The sequence below is a fragment of the Pinus tabuliformis genome, chromosome 2_1 (genome assembly GCF_031772625.1).
Source record: "Pinus tabuliformis cultivar Carrire ecotype Pingquan chromosome 2_1, CPIR1, whole genome shotgun sequence".
NCBI classification, from domain to species: domain Eukaryota; kingdom Viridiplantae; phylum Streptophyta; class Pinopsida; order Pinales; family Pinaceae; genus Pinus; species Pinus tabuliformis.
The window spans coordinates 30,720,054-30,742,415 of NC_142299.1; the positions used below are offsets into that span (position 1 = coordinate 30,720,054).

Below are 22,362 nucleotides of genomic sequence, written 5' to 3' on the forward strand. Positions count from 1 at the left end.
CAGCACCTTTATCTTCTTCTCTGTCTGATTTTCCACCAGAGCCTTAAATTCTTTAAACCTGTCAAAGACTTCAGATTTCTTCTTAAGAAAATATATCCATGTATTCCTTGAGAAGTCATCTATGAATGATACATAGTACACAGACTTACCCAGTGATGGAACCTTCACAGGTCCAAACACATCACTGTGCACAAGCTCTAATATCTGTTTCATCCTCTTACCACAAGAGGGGAAACTCACCTGATTCTGCTTCCCATATACACAATTTTCACAGAAATCAAAATCCAGAGAGCTATTATTCATACCTTCTACCATACCTTTACCATGAAGTATTCGAAGGCCCTTCTCTCCAATATGTCCAAGCCTTTGATGCCACAACATGGTCTTCTCTCTAGAGACCACTAGATTCTCTACTCCATTTTCAGGAACCATAGAACTATTGCACCCATCAACAACAGTGCTACCTTGCAGCTTGTACAGAGTTCCAATCTGAACTCCCCACATTAATATCAGTGCTCCTCGAACCATCTTACAGGTATCTTTCTCGAACACCGTCTTTACACCTGCATCATCCAACTTGCTTATAGAAATCAGATTTCTGGCCAATGCAGGAATATGTAGAACACCCGGAAGTGTTCTAACCCTTCCACCTTGCAACTTCAACTTTACTTTTCCCCGACCAATGATTCTAGCCTTCCTATCATCTCCTAAGAAGACATCACCACCATCGTATTTCTCATACTCGCAGAACCACTCTCTATGGGGAGTGAAGTGAAAGGATGCACCTAAGTCAATCAACCATGCCTCATGATCTACATGTGTACTTGAAGAAGCCAAGTACACATCCCCACCTTCATCTGAGGTGGTTTTCGCCTCTGCAGAAGGAGCATCATCAGATCCCTTTCCTTTATCAGGAGCTTTAGATTTACAATCCCTTCTGAAGTGCCCTTCCTTTCCGCATTTCCAGCACACCACCTTTGTAGGTTTTCCTGGAGATTTAGATCTCCCTCTAGATTTAGATCTCCCACTCGATGACTTATTTTTGTTTCTGTTCTGGGACCGTCCTCGTACAGACAAGGCATCACCATTCTAGTTGTCCATATTTTTCCGTCTCATCTCCTCCGTCAGCAAGGCTGAGACTATTTCATCAAACTGCAAAGCAGTTGCATTGCTACCTATTGCAATAACCAGACTATCCCACGAATCTGGTAGAGAACACAACAGACTGATGCACTTATCTTCATCTGAAATTTTAATATCAACAGATAATAACTGACTTACCACAGTATTAAACGCATTCAGATGCTCTGTCACCGAGTCTCCATCTTTCATCCTCAGGTTATACAGCTTTTTCCGCAGGAACAGTTTATTCACCAGAGACTTAAATTGGTACAAAGTCCCTAACTTGACCCACAAAGCCTTTGCCGTAGCTTCCCCTGATACATTCAGCAATACTGAATCCGAGACACACAATCGTATTGTGCTCTTTGCCTTCCGATCCAACTTCTTCCATTCTTCATCGGTCACTCCCGATGGTTTGGTACCCGGATCTACCGCGATCCACTGATCTTTATCCACCAACAGATCCTCCATCTTGAGTTTCCACAACTCAAAATTCTCACCATTGAACTTCTCAATCTCTATCTTTCCACTACTCGCCATCTTCTTTCACCACCAGAATCGATCTCGCAGATCTCCCACTGAACAGGGTCTACCACAGGCCCGAGTGAAACCCCTCAGCAACAAAGGCGTCCCCTTGAATCCAAAACAGCTCTGATACCAAATGTAGGTTTTAACCCTGTACAGAAATTACCTGCATACGAATTCTTAAACAAAGAAAATAAACAATGCGAAAGCATAACCCATAAAACACATATGCACAGAGATTTTTCCCTGGATCCCAAAACCGGGACTACCAGCTCGATTTTTCATTATGTTCCTTTCAATGTTACAATACATATTTATACATGCCGAAGCATCCAATACCATGGACCAAAAACCATCGCGTCCAATACCATGGACCGAAAACCATCGCGTCCAAAAAACATGTGCGAAAATCATGCACAAAACCATAGGTGGGTCCGCCCAACCTAACATATGGTCCAAAACCGAAATTTTCCGGGGCGCTGCCCCAGACCCCATAAAGTGGGGTTACGGGTGCCCTTCAAACCCCCTATGAACTACGTGGAAAGAATATAACACAACCCGACAATTATCCTGCTAGTACAAGTGGAAGGAGCTGCAATCAGAACCAAGCTGAAGGTTCAGGCAAACAGCAAGCTCATGGACAAAGGTATGACAAATCCCAAGTCCAATGTCATTATTGTAAGAAATATGGGCACTACGCCAATGAATGTAGGAAAAAACAAAATGACATGAATAATAGGCAGAATGCTAATTTTACAAATGAAGAAGATAAGAACCCAAAGAACGCGCTGTTAACATGTAACATAGAACAAGACAAACAAGAAGATTTTTGGTTCTTAGACTTAGGTTGTAGTAATCACATGACTTGAAATATTACAATGTTTGCCAATCTGGATGAAAATGTGAAATATGAGGTAACAATAGGGACTGATGATAAGATATCTGTCAAGGGTAAGGGCAGAGTCAGTATTCGAGCAAAAAATGGAGAACAGATGATTGTGCCAGAGGTATACTATGTACCTGGTCTGAAATGTAATCTTTTGAGCATTGGACAGCTCATAGACAAAGGTTACAACGTGTTCTTCAAAGATGATACGTGTACAATCAGTGACATACCTCCAAGTAAGAAGATCATTGCACAGGTGCAGATGACCAGCAATAGAATGTTTCCTCTCAAACTCAGGGCAGATTTGAAGGAAGGAAGAACTATTGCGGCTGTAACACAAGAAGTCTTTCAGGAACAAGTGAAAGATGTGAATTGGTTGTGGCATTTGAGATTTGAACATCTCAATTTCGGAGGCCTGAATCTGTTGCAAAGAAAGGGAATGGTAAAGGGATTGCCGTTGATTGAGAAACCGGACAGCCTTTGTGAAGGCTGCATCTTGGGCAAGCAACACAAAGAAAGCTTTCCAGTAGGAAAGAGTATAAGGGCAAAAGCACCCTTGGAAATTGTTCACTCTGATGTGTGCGGATCGATGCAAATACCATCATTTGCTGGAAACAAATATGTTTTAACCTTCATTGATGATTACACCAGAAAAACATGGGTGTACATGCTGAAACAGAAGAGTGAAGTGTTTGAGAAATTCCGCCACTTCAAAACTCTTGTTGAAAAGCAGTGTGGGCATTATATCAAAGTGCTCAGAATAGATAGAGGAGGAGAGTACATCTCCCAAGACTTTCTGCGTTTTTGCAGAGAGAATGGCATACAAAAGCAGTTCACCACAAGGTATACACCTCAGCAAAACGGTGTTGCTGAAAGAAAGAATAGGACCATTCTTGACATGGTCAGAAGTATGTTGAAGGCAAAACACTTGCCACATGAGTATTGGGCAGAAGCTGTTACTTGCACAGTTTACATCTTGAACAGATGCCCAACTAAAGTTGTCATGAACAGAATACCAGAAGAGGCATGGAGTGGTCAAAAACAATCTGTCACTCACATGAGAGTATTCGGTTGTGTAGCATATGCACATATACCGGATCAGCTAAGGCAAAATCTTGATAGTAAGGGGGAGAAGTGTGTCTTTATTGGCTATTGTGATGAGTCAAAAGCATACAAACTCTATAATTCCCCAAGAAGTTAATAGTAAGTAGAGATGTGTAGTTCATTGAAGATGAAGCTTGGGATGGAAGCTTAGAAAAAACAGTGAATGTGAAGACAATTGTGTCTCATGAAGAAGAAGAGAAAGGGACAGTAGCAAATAATCCTTCCTTGGTGGCTCCTCCTCCACCACAGCAAGTACAACAAACCACAACACAAGCTGGAATTCGAACAGCTTTAAGAAGTCAAGGAAGTGCTTCTCCAAGCACACCACAAGGATCTGAAATACCCTCAAGTTCGGATGGAACTCCAAGCACACCAAGAAGACCAAGATTCAAAAATCTAAATGAGATTTATGAACAAGGAGAGGTAAGTAACAATACCGGTCTGAATTCATTATTCACTTTGTATTGTCATATTGATGACCCAATCCATTTTGAAGATGCTGTAAATGAAGATAAATGGATTGAAGCAATGAATGAAGAAATTGGTGCAATTGAGAAGAGTAAAACATGGGAGTTGGTGGACCTCCCTGAAGGCAAGGATGCCATTGGAGTTAAGTGGGTCTATAAGACCAAAAGCAATGCTGAAGGTAAGATTGACAGGCACAAAGCAAGACTTGTTGTGAAAGGCTACAAGCAGCAACAAGGCAAAGACTATGATGAAACCTTTGCACCAGTAGCAAGGATGGAAACAATGAGAATAGTGTTGTCTATTGCAGCACAACACAAATGGAAGATATATAAGATGGATGTTAAATCTGCATTCCTGAATGGAGTGTTAAAAGAAGAGGTTTATGTTGATCAACCTCCGGGCTATGAAATTGAAGGCCAAGAGCATAAAGTTTGTAAACTGAAGAAGGATCTTTATGGGCTGAAGCAAGCTCCAAGAGCATGGTACAGCATAATAGATGTTTATCTGATTGAGAATGGGTTTGATAAGTGTGATGGTGAACCCACACTCTACATAAAACAAAATGACGATAAGATTATTATTGTTGTTTTATATATGTAGATGATCTGATTTTTACTAGCAATGATGCTTCTCTCATTGCTGATTTTAAAGCAGTCATGAAAAGTGAATTTGAAATGACTAACTTGGGCTTCTTAAGATATTTTCTTGGAATTGAAGTAGACCAAAGTGAAAATGGTGTTTTCATTTCTCAAGATAAATATGTAGAAGCAGTGTTGAAGAGATTTAACATGCAGAACAACAAAGCAGCTGTGACTCCAAATGTAGTAGGGTTGAAATTGACCAAAGAAGACAGCAGCAAATATTTTGATCCAAAACTGTACAAGAGCATAGTTGGCAGCCTTATGTACTTGATTGCAACTAGGCCGGACATTATGCACGCGGTGAGTTTAATCTCCAGATTTATGGAAAGACCGAAAGAGACTCATTGGCAGGCAGCCAAGAGGATTCTAAGGTATGTGAATGGAACGAAGGGGTTTGGTATTTTATACTCCTCTTCTGAAAGTTTCATGTTGACAGGTTACACTGACAGTGATTGGGCTGGAAGTGTTGATGATAGGAAAAGCACATCAGGATATGTGTTTCATATGGGATCGGGAGCCATCTCATGGGCTTCCAAGAAGCAACCAGTTGTGTCTTTGTCAACAGCAGAGGCAGAGTATGTGGCAGCAACAGCAGCAGCATGCCAAGCAGTATGGCTGAGAAGAGTTCTCAGAGATTTGTGTCATGAACAAGAAAATGGCACAACCATTTACTGTGACAATAGCTCAGCAATAGCATTGTCTAAAAACTCTGTTTTTCATAAAAGAACAAAGCACATAGACACCAAATTTCACTTCATACGTGAATTGGTTAACAATGGTGAGATTGTTTTGCAGCACTGCAGAACAGAGGATCAGCTAGCTGACATCTTGACAAAACCATTAGCAAAGAAAGGTTTTGATCATTTCAGGAAATGTCTGGGTATGCAGCAGTTGAAATTAAGGGGGAGTGTTGGAATTTAATTCCAACTGCAATGATGAACAGCTGGAAAGGAATTTAATTTGCAGTAAATACTCCAGGCTGTTCGGTGCATCAAAGTCACGCCTGATATTTTGCACATTAATGTGCATTAAACTCTCAGAATTGAATTCCCCTGCAACCGCCGACTTGATCACTTGATGAAGGCATCACCGCCTTGTTGCATTTAATTCACAGATAAACATTAGAAGATATTTTTTATTATTTTATTGTTTAAATCAGATATGTTTTAGCATATAAATACATCACACAGCAGTTCTGTTTTAATGTTAGCTGAAGAATGATACAGAGCAGCTGAAGAATGATACAGAGTAGAGGAGAGCACGCAGCAGCGTGAAGATAAATTCTTCTAGAATATTGAAACGCACAGCAATGCACAACAGGAGTAGACGTAACAGCGTAGCAGATAGCAGAAAGGGAAAAATGCACAGCAGTGCAAATATTTTGAATGTAATTTGTTTTATGGTTGTTTGCTGAGAGAGAGGGACGAACCTGTAACAGTTAGTTTATTTTTTAATAAATACAAGTTATTTTTCCTGTTGCTGTTACACCGTCACCATTGCTGTTACACCAGTTCCACCGTTGCTGCAACACCAAACTACGTTGCTGCAACACCGTTTCCAGCAAACGATTTTTCAGTTTTCTGTGTTAAAAACAGAGTAAAAAACAGAGCATTTTTTGTCTGTCTGTTATGAAATTATCTCAAATTTTCAACAACATTCTCTACACATACATCTGTATATATAAAGTGCAAACCTGTTTCAGAGCCCAAACACTCATCGTCAAGAGTTTGAGCTACCTAATTTATGTCTCCTAGCTTAAACTTTCACATTATTAGTGTTCATATTTCTTTGGCCACCTCACTCAACTCTCTAAATAACCTGTTAAAGTAATTCAGAGACTAAGCTTTGAAGTTCCATAGTTCATGTTTTCATGGGACACATCGGGGTTATTCCATATTTCAACGCAAATAAGAGTTCCAGGATGTGTGCCGTTAACTAGTTAAACTAATTTCAAGACTAACCTTTGAACTTCTAGAGTTCATGGTTTTAGTGATACGTCGGCCTTATTTTCATTGCAACGCAAACCAAATTTTCAGGATGCATGCCCTTCAGATATCAGACTTAAAAACCACATGTCAAACAATAAATTAGATATATTCGAGACGGTTTGCCAAAAGTGTAATAGCCGCAATATTCCATATTTAACCACTTTTCTCCTTCATTCAAAATGATTTTAAACTTATTCTTTGGAAAAAAAAAACTTAGTGAACTGCTGCTCTTTTTGTAAACAAGATCTTTTATTTGATTATAAAAATAAAAATGAGTGATCTAAATATTAGAAAAATAAAATAGAGTTGAGAGATTATACACAATAAATCATATATTCTGTTTTATTGATCACATAAAGTAATTATATATATAAGAATTAGATCACTGACTTCTACATGATAAGATCCAAAGAAGGTAGATCTATGATTCATAAACAACTCACACACATAGGGAAATAACAATTTTTAGATTGACTCTTTGGGATTCACAATTACAATTCATACACATGGGAAACAACCATACCTAGTAATAACACCTCGGAATATTCATTGACAATTTGTAATACACATGGAACACATGACATGGAAGCATTACTTGCAACACCCTCCCTTAATGCTTACATGGAAAACATTGAAAAAACATTACAACAACAAAGATAATATATTTGTGGTCTTCTCTCGAATCTCGCAAACACCTCTCTTTCACTACCACATCTTTAAGCTATCACTTGACCTCCATTTAAAACGTAACGACCTTTGACCATAGTTGATGAACATTGCAAAGTAAACAATATTGACACCTCGGTTTGTTAAGGCTTCGTAGATAAGAGTTGTCAAGTAATGAACCATCCTATGGACCAATCACAATTTGTTGTATATTTTGCTTTAGGCTATGTGTAGTTGCTAGGATGGAGATTTGGATAATGAATGTGTTTAAAGGTTGATCAAACAACTTGACCTTACACAAGAATTGATGTTTCATAAACCAGAACTTCTAGTTTAGCAACCACCAACCCTTTTTTATAACCAGAATTGAAACTTTTCACAACTACAAACTCAATAATCATCAAACTATAAGTTATCATTCAGGCATAGACAAGTCACCATGTCCCTCCTTAACACACGTTAAAATTTGTTCATTTGATTCAATCTTTTTCTTGGATCTTTCTCGTCTTCACAAAGCAACATTTGTTAGAGTTGTCAATTCAAACAAACTTACACTCACATATTGAACTCACCATACTCAATATGTTTAAAAATGAAAACTCCAAAATTTGATATCGGAATAAGATTGCAACATAAACATCTAGCAGAGATCACTTCCTCGTGTAAGTGTAAATTTGAAATCTACCTCCAATTTTAACACTTTTGACATATATCATTGGCCACTTAAACAAATCCAAATCTTAAATCTACATCTTTGTAGCGCCATCTAGAGTTCTTGGGCATGATTTTGTAGACTATAACATGATAGTGCACACAATAATATGATAGTGCACACAACTTGGACAAAAGCATGTAGGCATGAATTTAATTCATTTATAGGTTCCGGGAAGATAAACACAATGAAAAATTTATAGGGAGAAAGATAACAGAAGGATCTCATGATGCTTGAAGAAGATGCAAATAAACAAACAGATTTACACACATAAAATCACAAACTAAAAACAAACTCTCACACATCTATACTAATATGTACAAAAATAATAACACTCATGATCCCTCACATATTCCTACTACCATATTAGAAAAATAGAAGATAGCTAAAAGAGGTTATACATGCAACAAATCAAATACTATTTTGTATTGATCACATAAAACAGTTACATCTATAAGAATTAGATTGCAGACTTCTAGGTGATAAGATAAGAAGAAAGTAGATCCATGGCACATAAAGTAAATTACCATAAATTACTTAAAGTTCAGAAAGTAATTAAAAAGTGAAAAATGATTAAAGAAGAAAATAGATCTATGACTCATAAGATAAATTACCATGAAAAATTAAAAAATGATGAGAGAAAAAAAATACGTGCTTTGAAATCTAATCTCCACTAGGCCTTCAGTTATTTCAATTTTCCTCTTATAGTGAACTTAGTAAAGAAAACATACCGGTATGGTGTGCCAAAATTGGATTTGAAGGATGTAGTCAGCTATGAAGTTGCTGGAACACATTCAGCCATACTTATCTGTAGGGCTTTCCATGAGCATTGCTATACATGTCTCAAAGAAAAGAACAACTTCAGGAAATTCAGGAGTAGACTCGATTTCATTACACTGTATGATAATGTTCCCGCATCCTGCATTTGTAAATGATTAAACTAGACATAGAAATCCATTATTTCCGCTATGGTAAGAAACACTATAATTCAACACTACTGCTCATACCTCCACCAGATGGACAATACTAGCTCAGCCAGAGAGAAAGGCCTTGAATCTAGGTCAATTGCAAATTCCCAAAATATTCTGAAATCGGTCAATTGCAAATTCCCAAAATATTCGGAAATCGGACCATTTTGATAAGAGTAAATTATTTCACCCTAACCTTCCGAGAATCTACAATCAACACAAGTATGCACTTCATCCCAACACAACGGGTGGAAGACTATGTGCAACCTTTTATTAATGTTCACCTATAGAAGATTATATTACACTGAGAAATTTCAAAGTAACAGTTCTTCTCCAGCCTTGGAAATCAATATCTGTTCCTCGACCCGTAGGGTTGGTGTGGTTGGGAGATCAAACTCTATATTCTTTGGCCAGTTGATATTAAGTCGATCTTCATGACTCTCAGTCATTTTATGGGGAGCAGATGGGTGGAGCCTTCCAACAACTGGACACGCGTACTGCTTCGACATTAAGTCTGCTGTTGGATTAAAGTTCTCAGCTACGGATGAAGATTCATCTGTCGCGTTATTTCGGACACCTTCGTTCATTGCGTCACCCGGGTTTCTGCTCTCTTGAAATGGTAGGTTGCTCAATATCAAAGTAATTTTTGCTCTCTTGAAATGGTAGGTTGCAGCAATGGTTTTAATGTCTTTTGAGGAAGACGTGGGAGGGCGGGGAAAGTAGTGAAGGAAGTGGGGGAAATTGAGAATAGCAGAGTGGCCCCTCAAAGCGAAAGCTGCGACATCATGTGCACAAGCTGCCATTTCTGGGGAAGAATAAGAGCCCAGCCAGATCCTGGCCCGCTTTCCAGGAACCCTAATTTCGGAGACCCAGCTTCCCCAGTCACGCTTTCTTACGCCGACATATAGTGAATGCCTTGCAGCTGATCTTCTGACGCTCTTCATCTGCCACGACTTGTTATGGCTATTGCTCTTTCTCTTGCTGCAACCTGCTCTGTCAGAAATGGTGTCCAAATTTAACCACTGTTGCTCAATACAAAATGAATGATCCTCTATAAAGAGCCTCACCGCGGGTTGTCCTTTCAATGTTTTGTTCAAGAATGCTTATTTTTATTTTCTCCTTCAAGGAAATTTTGTTCAAGAATGCTTATTTTTATTTTCCTTATGTAATTCACTCTTGGAATCATTTCCAAGAAGCTCATATGAATTGACTATCCCAACCTTAGATGAATCAAATAATGATTTGTTACTAGATGTATCTATCCTTTTAGCATGGCGTATTTTTATGGAGGTGATTTTCATCATTTTATTGGTAGATAATATGTGTTTTTTAACTTCTCAACAAATCTTTATCTTTGAAATTAATCATTGGTATCATTAGGTCTTTGTTGCAATTGCTTCTGAATTTCAAATAGATTTTCTAGCAACGATGCATCCAATTCTAATGGTCTCTCTCTCTCTTGGATTATCCTTCATTATCTATCATGTAGCTTTAGAGTATTTCTTTTAGGATCCTCACTATTTCTGCAAGATTTAGGAGTGTTTCTACTTTAGGATCTTCACCATTTTTGCAAGATTTAGGGGTTTTTCTACATTCATCCTCTCTTGATATTCCTCACATGTGACATGGTTGGTTTCTTCAAGAGGACATCATACCATATTGGGCTTTTCTTGTGATGTTGGTTCCACTTTTTTCACTCAATTATATTTTCTTTTTAGTGTTGTAATGCAAAAAAATCAATAATTAGTTGTAAATTAGCATCACAATTTAAATTAATAATGGAGTATAACCTTTTATATGCAATTGTGTCTTATAACATGATAGTGTTGCACCCTAACCCAACATACAACATTGTAACAATCCTAGTTCCTTTGGGTGTGTTTTGAGAAATGAGGTCATCCTTTTATGAAAATGCACTCCCCATTGGCTCATTGCTATATAATTCAACTTCTGTGCAATAAATGGCCACATTGTGTCACTTGATATCTACCATTCTAGGAGATGCACTGGGATGATCTTTTGCTTGGATATGTGATTTCTTAAGAATGTACCCATGGGTGTTACCGATGCTACTATGGGGGATTCAATGATATTCACTACTTTTATGGAAATGTTAACAAATGCACGAGGGCAAGACGCTGCTATGATGATGCATGAGGTAAGCTTGAATATTGTCTTTTATATGTTCAATTATCTTATATTCCTTATTATATTATGCAAATTTATGTTTGTGGAATGCCGGCAATCGCTAAAGTCATTCCAACCCCTATAACAGCTTATAATACATCTAAGGTAATGATAGTGGTAAAACTTGATCAATATTTTTGTGCATTTAGTTAACTTATTTCACTATATATATTTGTTAACATTTGTGTTTTTACTAAGAATGGATTTTGTTGGCATGCAGGATTCATTTATGCCCCTCAATACAACCAATGTTGGCATGCAGGGATCATTAATGCCCCCATATACATCTTAATGTTATGCAAAATGTAAGATTCAACCATTTATTTGTGTGAGTTTGATTATGTTATTGGTTGAGAAATCTAGGGCATATATTTAATAATGTTTTTTGCACAACGACTCCATGATTTATGAGGTGTTACGAAGAGCTACATCATGCCTTTAGATGGATCACCCCATTCGTTTTTTTCTTCTTGTACATACAATACTATTTTAACAAGTAACCCAAGCAATATATTATTCCAAAACATGATGTCAAGTTACTTTTCTAGGGTTTTTATGTAATCAAGAGGCCTTTTTAGGGTTTCTTAAATTCAAACCTTAGATCATACTCTTTTCCCTTTGTCATTCTAGAGTTTATCCCATGCCCTAGAAATCAAATCATAGGGAACAAATACTTAAGATTAAGGTTTCTAAATACTAGGGTATTTCTTAAAATATAAACCCATAAATTCAACCCTACTACATCTTATGATGGACCCTTTAAAAGAAAATTATTATACATACCTCATGGACACCTATCTGTACTGATTAGTATTTAGCAAACAACACTACATGGTAAACAACAGAGGCCCCTTCATAAAAACCACTTACAGCCAGTACTTCCCTCCGCTAACAGCTTGTGGTTTCAACATACAGCTATTACAACTCAAGGAGGACAGGAAACTATAAATCCATGTGGTCAACCAGAAATAGCCCAGCTTATTCATCGTGATCCTGAAAGGTGTGCAAGTGTTTAGCTAATCCGACATCAAGATGTTGACAACCGTAAGGTTGGAGGGCCATTGTTGCTCAAATTCATCAATGTAGATATGTTGATGAGGGTATGACCAGAGCTTACTTATATTGAAGCATGTGAAGGGATTCAAGGGAGAAATGGTGACCAAATCTTCCATAATGTTGGGTCTTGAAGAATCTGATAAAGAGATAAAGCAAACAATGAATGACACATGTGCTATGGGTGTTGATATCCTTACAATGGAACAGTATTTGCAGCCCATGGCTTTCAAAGAACGAAATTTGATTAGTATTGTTGATACAGGCTCTGGAAAAACAATGGCATATCCTTTACCTGCTATTGTTCATGTTAATATGCAACCTTATCTAGCTTCAGATTCTGAACCCTAAATGCGAGCATTCTTGCATTCATAGTTACTGCATTATTATTTGCGGAAGCTTACGCACACCTTTCATGAAGAAAAGATTATGGTGCTATTACTATTGAGGAAGCTAACTCCACGACAATCTCCTGATTGTTTTGATTGACATCGCTGATTCTTTGGGTGATAGTCAACAATTTGGATGAATTTCCTGGCGATAGATTAGAATCTGGATGAATATGATGCCAAAAAGACTCTGCTTTGAGCACATTGTAGCTAAACTCTAATTCATGTGTAAATCACACCAGTTCTGGATCGAGGATTATGAAAGCAGGTTTACTATGGAATAGTTTTTGGTGTTGAATCATTAGGTCTCAAAAGATATTGGTTAAGAGGTGCCTCAATTTCCACTGTTCTGGACCTGTAGCACTCAAAGGAAGACATAAATCATGCCAAGAATATTGTGGCCAATAACACTGGACGGGTGAGGAAAATCGCACAAGTATAAACTTGTAATGTCAATAGAGAAGGGGTTAAAATATGTAGAGTGCCCCAATCCAGATCCACCGCATCTATTCAGCTACCACAGCTTTATCACACAGATCTTGTATATACAGCATGAAAGGGTATTCAGATTTATTTACGAAAAATAGAAATCAATCTTAGAGAAAGGGTGTAGAGGAGCTATCTGCAACGTCTCAGCTTCGAAGGTATTTTGCAGAGGAAATCGTAGCTGTAGGCGCTTGGGCGGGTTACCGCCTACTCTGGCTCTCAAGAATGGGGAGGCGGTGGTTTTTGGGCACGGGGATGCCAAGAAGAAGAAGAGGTAGCTTAACCACAGTATTGAAACTAGGGTAAAGCCACCAAGATCAAAGTCTTCTGCTAACTACAGACATGGGTTTGCTAACCAGGGGTTAGAACCCAAGCTCACGAGCAGAGAGAAGAAAGAGCGGAGAGGAGGAGAAAAACTCATTTTTGGATTACTTCCTTAATCTGTCTCAAATCCCTGTGGAAAAACAGAACTCTTTTTTCTTTGGGCCACCTGGATGAGCACAGATCCGAAAGTGGTGAAGCGGGTATTTAAGGGGGCAGGTTTCCAGGACAATAACAACTAAGAAAGCCAACTATTTGAAGCCCCTGTCACTCAAACCCATCATATCCTTCTGCTAAAACGGTCTCCAGAAGCATTCAGGCATAAAGTACACACCCAAATGATGACTTGCAGCATATCTATTTTCATTCTACTGACATGGCCTTTTTGGGATTTCAAAGTGTGTTAGTTGTGTCTTACTAGCCCTTTATTACTCTTTGCATAATCTTATTTATAGACATGGGATTTGGGCTTATTTGAATTCATGGGTGTGAGGTGATTGTTGATATATCTGAGGTTTGATTTGCAGGTTAACCAGATGGGTTGAGGGATAAAAGGAGATGGCAATGAGATGGTGGGTACTGGGCATCTAAGCTGGGTTGGATTCTTGGTTTTTAGACAATCATGGGAGAATCAAGTGCAGCAGCACCTACTATCACGCCCAAAATTGATACAGCCATTGGTACCATTGTGTGGGTGAGAAGGAGAAATGGGTCCTGGTGGCCTGGAAGGATTCTGGGTGTAGAGGAGCTATCTGCAACTCACTTGATGTCTCCCAGATCAGGAACCCCTGTTAAACTTCTTGGTAGGGATGATGCCAGCGTGTGAGTATCCTCTTCTTCACCCTAATCATCTTGCATTTTTCTTACCTTACAAAGAAGCTATCATTGCCGCATATCCATCTGTAATTCCAATTTTCAGATGTGGAACTTTAGTTAGATTCCATGTATTTAAAATATAACTTTTGTCCAAAGGCGATGATTCTTACAAGGTTCTATCCTTGTTTTCAACAATTCATTATTTTTTCTTGGTAGACCTTAAAAAGATTTTGAATGGATCAATATTCATCATGTTGCGTAGTTGCATAATATGTTTCTGATTACTGTCATCATGTGACATGGGAAATAATGCACATAAACCAAAATAAACAAAGAAATAGTTACACCCTCATCTGGGATGTATGGCATTGATAAATAATTCTTTTCACAGTGTTGTGCTTCATTTAATAAAACAACAGTACAAAATGGTACCTCATATTTTGGCAATATTTTTGTATGCAAATCTCACACTACGCTTCCTGTTGTACTCTTTATTTAAATAGTTTTCTGCAGCTCTCACCAACATGGGGAATGCAATTATTAAAGTAATTTTTGTTCAGTGGTGTATTTTTTTCTTGTTGGAAATAATGTAAGCCAGTTTCTTCCTTGTCTTTGTATATTTGTCTGTTATTTTCCTTCACGACTAGCTCATGCCTGACTGATGATTTTTTGGAGTATCCCTCTTAGTTTGCCTGAAATTATTTTCTGGTTGTTCCTACACTAGATTCAAATATATCCACGAAGTGTCTAATAAGATCTACAATTGAAAATCAAGAAGCTGTTGGTCATTTTGGAAGATTGACATTTTCGTGTTGAAATTATATGGAAACTATAATATGAAAGTACTTTGACTAGAACTTGGAATAGCATATTAGAAATGAAAAGTATACGAGAAGTTTCCTCTTCAGCCTAAGATGCTGACATATATTAATGAGAAAAATGTCTGTTGGCATAAAGGAGTTTCTACATGAGCTCTTAATCCATATTCATTTCCTTTTTGATGAGGATGCAGAATTTGCTGGCAATCCCTAGCTTTGTACATGATAATAAGTTGATGATCACAAAGATCTTGGGATCACGAGTAGCTCATTCATAACTGATATAATCAGCTGAGAGTACTCCGCTGAAAACAGTAGCAGCGATCAAGTCAATACACAGTAGAATATCATACTATCACGTGAAGGAAAGAATCAGAAACAGAATAGATGCACATGTCATGAATCTTGCCTATAAGCATCTTCTAACAGGGTTTTGCCAATTCCAAATTCTAGATGATTACTATTGCAGGTTAACAACTTCTTTATCAGTTTGTCATGCTAAGATGTCTTTACATAAAGTAGCAATCCTATGGATCTGACTTTGGGTCAATCCTAGTGCAGCTTTTCTTAGGATCCAGGTTTGTAACCATAGACAATGGTTCTATTTTACTGCAGATCTGATTACAATATATATATATATATATATATATATATATATATATATATATATATATATATATATCTATATATATATATATATATATATATTTTTTATAATAATGTATTAAAAGAAAAGAGGGAGTGTTGTGGCTATATTCGTACAACCCAATACAACATTTTTGTATGCCACTCTTCATCCTATCCTTGGGTTAGGGTTGGGATGATGGGTTGAACTAGCTTTCATTCTTGATTTCCTGTGCTTAATAGTGCACAGGCTTTTGAACTCCTTAACAAATTGCTTGCAAATTAAAATACACTGGAAAAACATAGTACATACCTATGCATTTTCCTATGAACCCAAGGTGTTGCCATATTTTGCTAGCAGGGATTGAGATCCCCTAGCTTTATTTTTGTCCGCTTCTTTTTCCCGCAACACCTTCTCCAACTTTTGTCCTCTTGTAAGTGGTGGAGACTCGGAGAGTTGGATGGGTCTGCTTTTTGTTAGAGAGCTTGCACACAAGATAGGGTCCTTGTAGCTGCCTCTTCCCCTTTTTTGCTTACTTACTTTTCTTTTGCTAGATAGGGAATCTCTTCAACTAGATCTTCCTTTGGCCCTAGCCCTTGCTCCTTCTCATTTTGGGGATCCTTCATGACCTCCTCTATTTCCTCTTTTTGAGTTTTTTTAAGTAAATTTTCTGAATGCCTCCAGCCCCCTTTTCACCACTTCAATCTAGAATTTTAAAGTAGTTCTTCGCCCTAGGACTAGGGGCTTTGCTCTAGATTGGATGGAGCAAGGGTTGGTTTCTCTTTTTCCTATTCACTATTTGCATGCATAGCACTGATTGTGAGGGATGCTCTGTTTTACAAAAAAGATAGCACCTCCACATGATGTAAAGTCCCAAGCATCAATGGGCTAGTCTTGTGCAGCTCAAGAAGGTTAGCCATTGTCACCACAATAGCTCTTCCTTTGTCTTCTGGTCGGCTCTGCTCCAACTCAAGGGGGGCTTCCCTACATGAGATTGCTAAGGAAAGCACGGAAAGGATATTAGTAAGGATAGCAGAAATGAAATAAGACATTCATTGTGTTCCTTGTAATATAGATATAAACAAAATATCTAAAGAAAAGTAATTGCACAATGATCCAGTCCAAGAAAACAAGGTTTTCCACAAACCAATTAACTCTTCTAGAAAAATTCAACAATTCTGATTTAATAATCCTATCGGCCTCTCTTTGTACCTTTTGGGACAATTGCTAGTTTTAATTGTTTTACTTTTTTAGTTGTTTTTACCTAAGGTGATAAACTCTTGAACCGAGATTTTTTTGTCAGTTTTTTTAAATACTGACTTTTAAGCATTGAGGTGTGATATTTTCGAGGTTTAGATAGATTTATACTATCTTTAGGTTAGATTAAATGGAACTGATATTCTTATGGATTAGATAGATTTGTACATTCTTATGTTAGATTAAATGGAACTATGTTGGATTCTACTGGGTTATTTACAGTTGTTTTAAGATAATGGTCAATAAGTTGAATAAATAATAATTTTTGTTTTTGTATTGGTGATCTCACTCAGGATAGTAAGGACGAAAGGAGGGTCATCGACAAGCAGCAACGAGAACCACCAGAAAGCTCTCGAATACGTAAACTCCATTCCGGAACCGTTCCGTGAGAAGAGTGAAGATAGAAATACTAGCCAAGAAAACCAGCCCTTAAGGCATTGCATTGCAGAACGAGGAGATCTTCTCCTACAATGGGGCCAAAACAAGAGGCCTTGTGGTTATAGAGCAGAATACAGAAGCGTGGTTGAAGAATCTTCTATTCAGGCTAAGAAAATTATGATCGATAAACATAATTGGTAATTAAAAGTATTAAAGGATTAAAAACTTAATTTTATGAATCTAGGTTTAATAAGCAAAGTATTAAAAGAAATAGTGATGTTTAAAAAAAATATAATATTATCATAATTTTTATTTATTTATTATTATTATGTTTCTGTTTATAATTCTATGTTTCCCTAATATTATAAATCTGTTCCATCTAGTAAACTACAAATGCACCTAACTACACTTTATATAATCAATAGAAAAAATTATTTTTTTTTTTTGTGAAGGATGGTGGGTTTATAATCAGTTCCTATAGAAAACCCAGTCCATCATGTTGTTCAGTTTGTAGTTTGCTTATACAAATGATTCTGTCTTTGCAAATTTCAGTTTTGCTAGATAAATTGGTATTATGTTGAGAAAGAAAAGGTGCACCTTGCATTGAAATTGAGTATCTGAGAGCTAATTTTTTCTATATTGTGCTGGAATGAGCAAAATAATGCTTAAATTGTTGGTGATGTTTATAACAGGAAATGCAACATCTCTAGCACTCTACTTATCCCCTATGTAAGTATAGGGCACCCTTTGCTACTAGTGCTATTGTTTCTTTTCTTTGTTTTTTCTTGTGGCAGGTTGCTTCCTTTTTGAATTTTTACATTATTTCTGAGTGAAATTCTATGGAGTTCTGATTGATCTGACAGGCCTGATACTGAAATTCTAAATTGCAGGTCAACATTCTGGAGAATATATTTAGTTCAAGTCAACAAAAGAGTACTTTGGCCTTCCTTAGGTTTTCAGCCTATTCAATTGCTATGTTGGGTTGCTCTACGGGAACCCTTTCGTCAAACCCCACAGTACAATGATCCTCACAATCAACAGTGTAGGCTTTGTTCTAGAAACATCTTATCTCATGCCTTTCTAACTTTCGCTCTACCAAAGAGGAAGGTATAAAATTTTTTTAGCACACATTCTTTGTTTCCTAAAATTTAGGTCTTTGGAAATTGCAAAAATGTATTATAAATGTAAGTCCGAACTCTAGCCTGAATTTTAATGTTTGGAATAGATTTGCAAATATTCTCACCCTTGTTTTATACTTCCCCTTTAAAGATCATTAATGGGGAACTGAAATTATATGTATGTATTGTGTGGAATATTCTTGTTTATTATCTTACGAATCTGTTCCAGGTGAGAACGATACAGGCCAGCAAACATTCAAAATGATTTTATTTATTTTTTTTAAATAATTTTTTATAATGTCTCTAGAGAGACAATAGTTTGAATTATGGACATTTATTTTTTTTAAAATAATTTTTTATTGTCTCTAGAGAGACAATAGTTTGAATGATGGACATTTTTTTTTTAAATAATTTTTTATATTGTCTCTAGAGAGACAATAGTTTGAATTATGGACATTTATTTTTTTTTAAATAATTTTTTATATTGTCTCTAGAGAGACAATAGTTTGAATTATGGACATTTATTTTTTTTAAATAATTTTTTATATTGTCTCTAGAGAGACAATAGTTTGAATTATGGAATTGTCTCTAAAAAGACAAAAATGTAATTGTCTCTAAAGAGACACAAATGAAATTGTCTCTAGAGAGACAAATCAAATTGTATTTATAGAGACAATAATAATATGTGTTCTATATTGTCTTTATAGACACAAATTTTTGAGACATTATATTTTGAGACACCGGGTTAGAGACAATATTTGAGTTTCTTTTTGTCTTAACAATTGACTCAAATATTGTCTTAAAACCCCCTACATGTAGTAGTGTATGACTCATGAGATAAATTACCATGAAAAAGTAAAAAATGATAAGAGTAAAAAATATGTGCTTTGAAATCTAATCTCCACTAGGCCTTCAGTTATTTCAATTCTCCTCTTACAGTGAACTTAGTAAAGAAAACATACCGGCATGGTGTGCCAAAATTGGATTTGAAGGATGTAGTCAGCTATGAAGTCGCTGAAACACGTTCAGACATACTTATCTGTAGGGCTTTCCATGAGCATTGCTATACATGTCTCAAAGAAAAGAACAACTTCAGGAAATTCAAGAGTAGACTCGATTTCATTACACTGTATGATAATGTTCCCGCATCCTGCATTTGCAAATGATTAAACTAGACATAGAAATCCATTATTTCCGCTATGGTAAGAAACACTATAATTCAACACCACTGCTCATACCTCCACCACATGGACAATACTATCTCAGCCAGAGAGAAAGGTCTTGAATTTATGTCAACTGCAAATTCCCGAAATATTCTGAAATCAAACAATTTAGATAAGAGTAAATTATTTCACCCTAACCCTCCGAGAATCTACAATCAACAAAAGTATGCACTTCACCCCAACACAACGGCCACAATCAACACAAGTATGCACTTCATCCCAACACAACGGGTGGAAGACTATGTGCAACCTTGTATTAATGTTCACCTATAGAAGATTATATTACACTGAGAAATCCCAAAGTAACAGTTCTTCTCCATCCTTGGAAATCAGTATCTGTTCCTCGACCCGTGGGGTTGGTGTGGTTGGGAGATCAAACTCTATATTCTTTGGCCAGTTGATATTAAACCGATCTTCATGACTCTAAGTCATTTTCAGGGGAGCAGATGGGTGGAGCCTTCCAACAACTGGACAAGCGTACTGCTTCGACATTAAGTCTGCTGTTGGATTAAAGTTCTCAGCTACGGATGAAGATTCATCTGTCGCGTTATGTCGGACACCTTCGTTCATTGCGTCACCCGGGTGTCTGCTATCTTGAAATGGTAGGTTGCTCAATATTAAAGTAATTTTTGCTCTCTTGAAATGGTAGGTTGCAGTAATGGTTTTAATGTCTTTTGAGGAAGACGTGGGAGGGTGGGGAAAGTAGTGAAGGAAGTGGGGGAAATTGAGAATAGCAGAGTGGCCCCTCAAAGCGAAAGCTGCGACATTATGTGCACAAGCTGCCATTTCTGGGGAAGAATAAGAGCCGAGCCAGATCCTTGCCCGCTTTCCGGGAACTCTAATTTCGGAGACCCGGCTTCCCCAGTTACGCTTTCTTACGACGACATATAGTGAATGCCTTGCAGCTGATCTTCTGACGCTCTTCATCTGCCACGACTTGTTATGACTATTGCTCTTGCTCTTGCTGCAACCTGCTCCGTCAGAAATGGTGTCCAAATTTAACCACTGTTGCTCAATACAAAAATGAATGATCCTCTATAAAGAGCCTCACCGCGGGTTGTCCTTTCAATGTTTTCTTAAACGTGTAGCCTAAATGGGCCAAGTGTTTTTGAGAAAATAATGAGAATTTTTAAGTGATTTTGAAAAAATTAGGCAGATATTTTTGGAAATCCAGGTTAACTATTAAGCTTCATATTTTTGGAAATCCAAGTTAAGTATTAAGCTTCATGATTTTGAGTTTCACAAATATTATGATTTTCGCTTTTACGGATATTTTCACTATTAAAAAAAGCTATTTAAACACTTTTATAATGAAATTTTTGAAAAAAATAATTTGAAAAAACTTCTCACCACATTCCATATTCCATATAAAAATCAGTGTGCTCATTAAAACAACGTCTCTTTTTTTAATTTCTTGACCTATTTTTCTGGGGGACCACGTCCTGTGACGGATATTATCTTGACCGAGGAGCATTAATGAGTACGCAGGATCGCCCACTTAGAGATTCTTCTCGCCCACGCTCAGAAGTAAATACACCACGTCAGCAAACATTATCCACCTACATTTGATTGGTAAACATTGAAGCGAAGATGTCTGCATAGTAATAAATATGTATATTTAAATATACATTTATTGATATGCTCAGAGGTTTTCTTGTCAAATCCAGGTTGTTGGATGCTCATGTTAAATTGATCTCGAATCTTCGGAAGTAACTATTGTTTCTAGTTGATAAAGCCTTTTTATGAGCCTTAGGGTAATTGTTCACGTTTTGGTGTTTATATACATATATATGATTAAATTTGAATCACTTAAGGATTGTCTAGTTAAAAAAAAAACCTGCAAAATAAGTTAGAATTATGTTAAGATTATGAAAAAATTCCAATAGAAATTTTTCAAAATCTTGGTTAGTGTTGTTAAATTTTAGGATTTTGGGTGCCTCAGGTTCTTAATGGAGCTAAATCCATTTCCCCTATGAAAAAATGGATTCAAACACTCTAACTAACTGATTTTTTCCTGCAAAAAAGACTGTTGGGTTTTTAGACAAAGCCCTTAAGGATTTGCTCAAATTATTTATTTTTATTTATTTTAATATAATTTGCTTTGTTTAAAATAGTAAACATTATATTACAACATTTCTACTATATTAGTCAGAAAACTTGCATCATTTAAACTTCTTTTTATAAATATATATTAGGCCAAAGAACTTCTATGGGCACAATTTAAACCTATTTTTATAATATTTATGCAATTTATATATATTATTTTTTTATTGTTATTAAATTAAAAGAATTGAATTAAATATGAACAAAGTAATAATTAAATATTTACATTTTTAAAACATTATTTAAAAATAAATTCATTAGTTTATCATATTTTTAAAAATCAATTAATTAATTATTCATAAATATTGGTTGTAGATGACACGTGTAAATCTAACTTAAGTTATATAAATGTTATCACTAACAAAATACAATGAAACCACTAAAGAACATAAACCAACTATAAATTTAAACGCTTCCAATGCAACTTACGATTTATGAATTCCTTCACCATCTAATTATGAGTAAACTAAATCTAGCATTCAAATAACCATGAGACTATTTTATTCTA

General features: G+C 36.5%; 1 protein-coding gene across 1 annotated transcript; it reads right to left on the reverse strand.

Annotated features, from left to right (window-relative positions):
• Positions 1–20,174: 20,174 nt before the first annotated feature.
• Positions 20,175–20,678, reverse strand: LOC149198631 (dehydration-responsive element-binding protein 3-like). Its single transcript, XM_089400318.1, has one exon. It carries the CDS (start codon positions 20,676–20,678, stop codon positions 20,175–20,177), a length of 504 nt encoding a protein of 167 aa, XP_089256444.1.
• Positions 20,679–22,362: the final 1,684 nt, after the last annotated feature.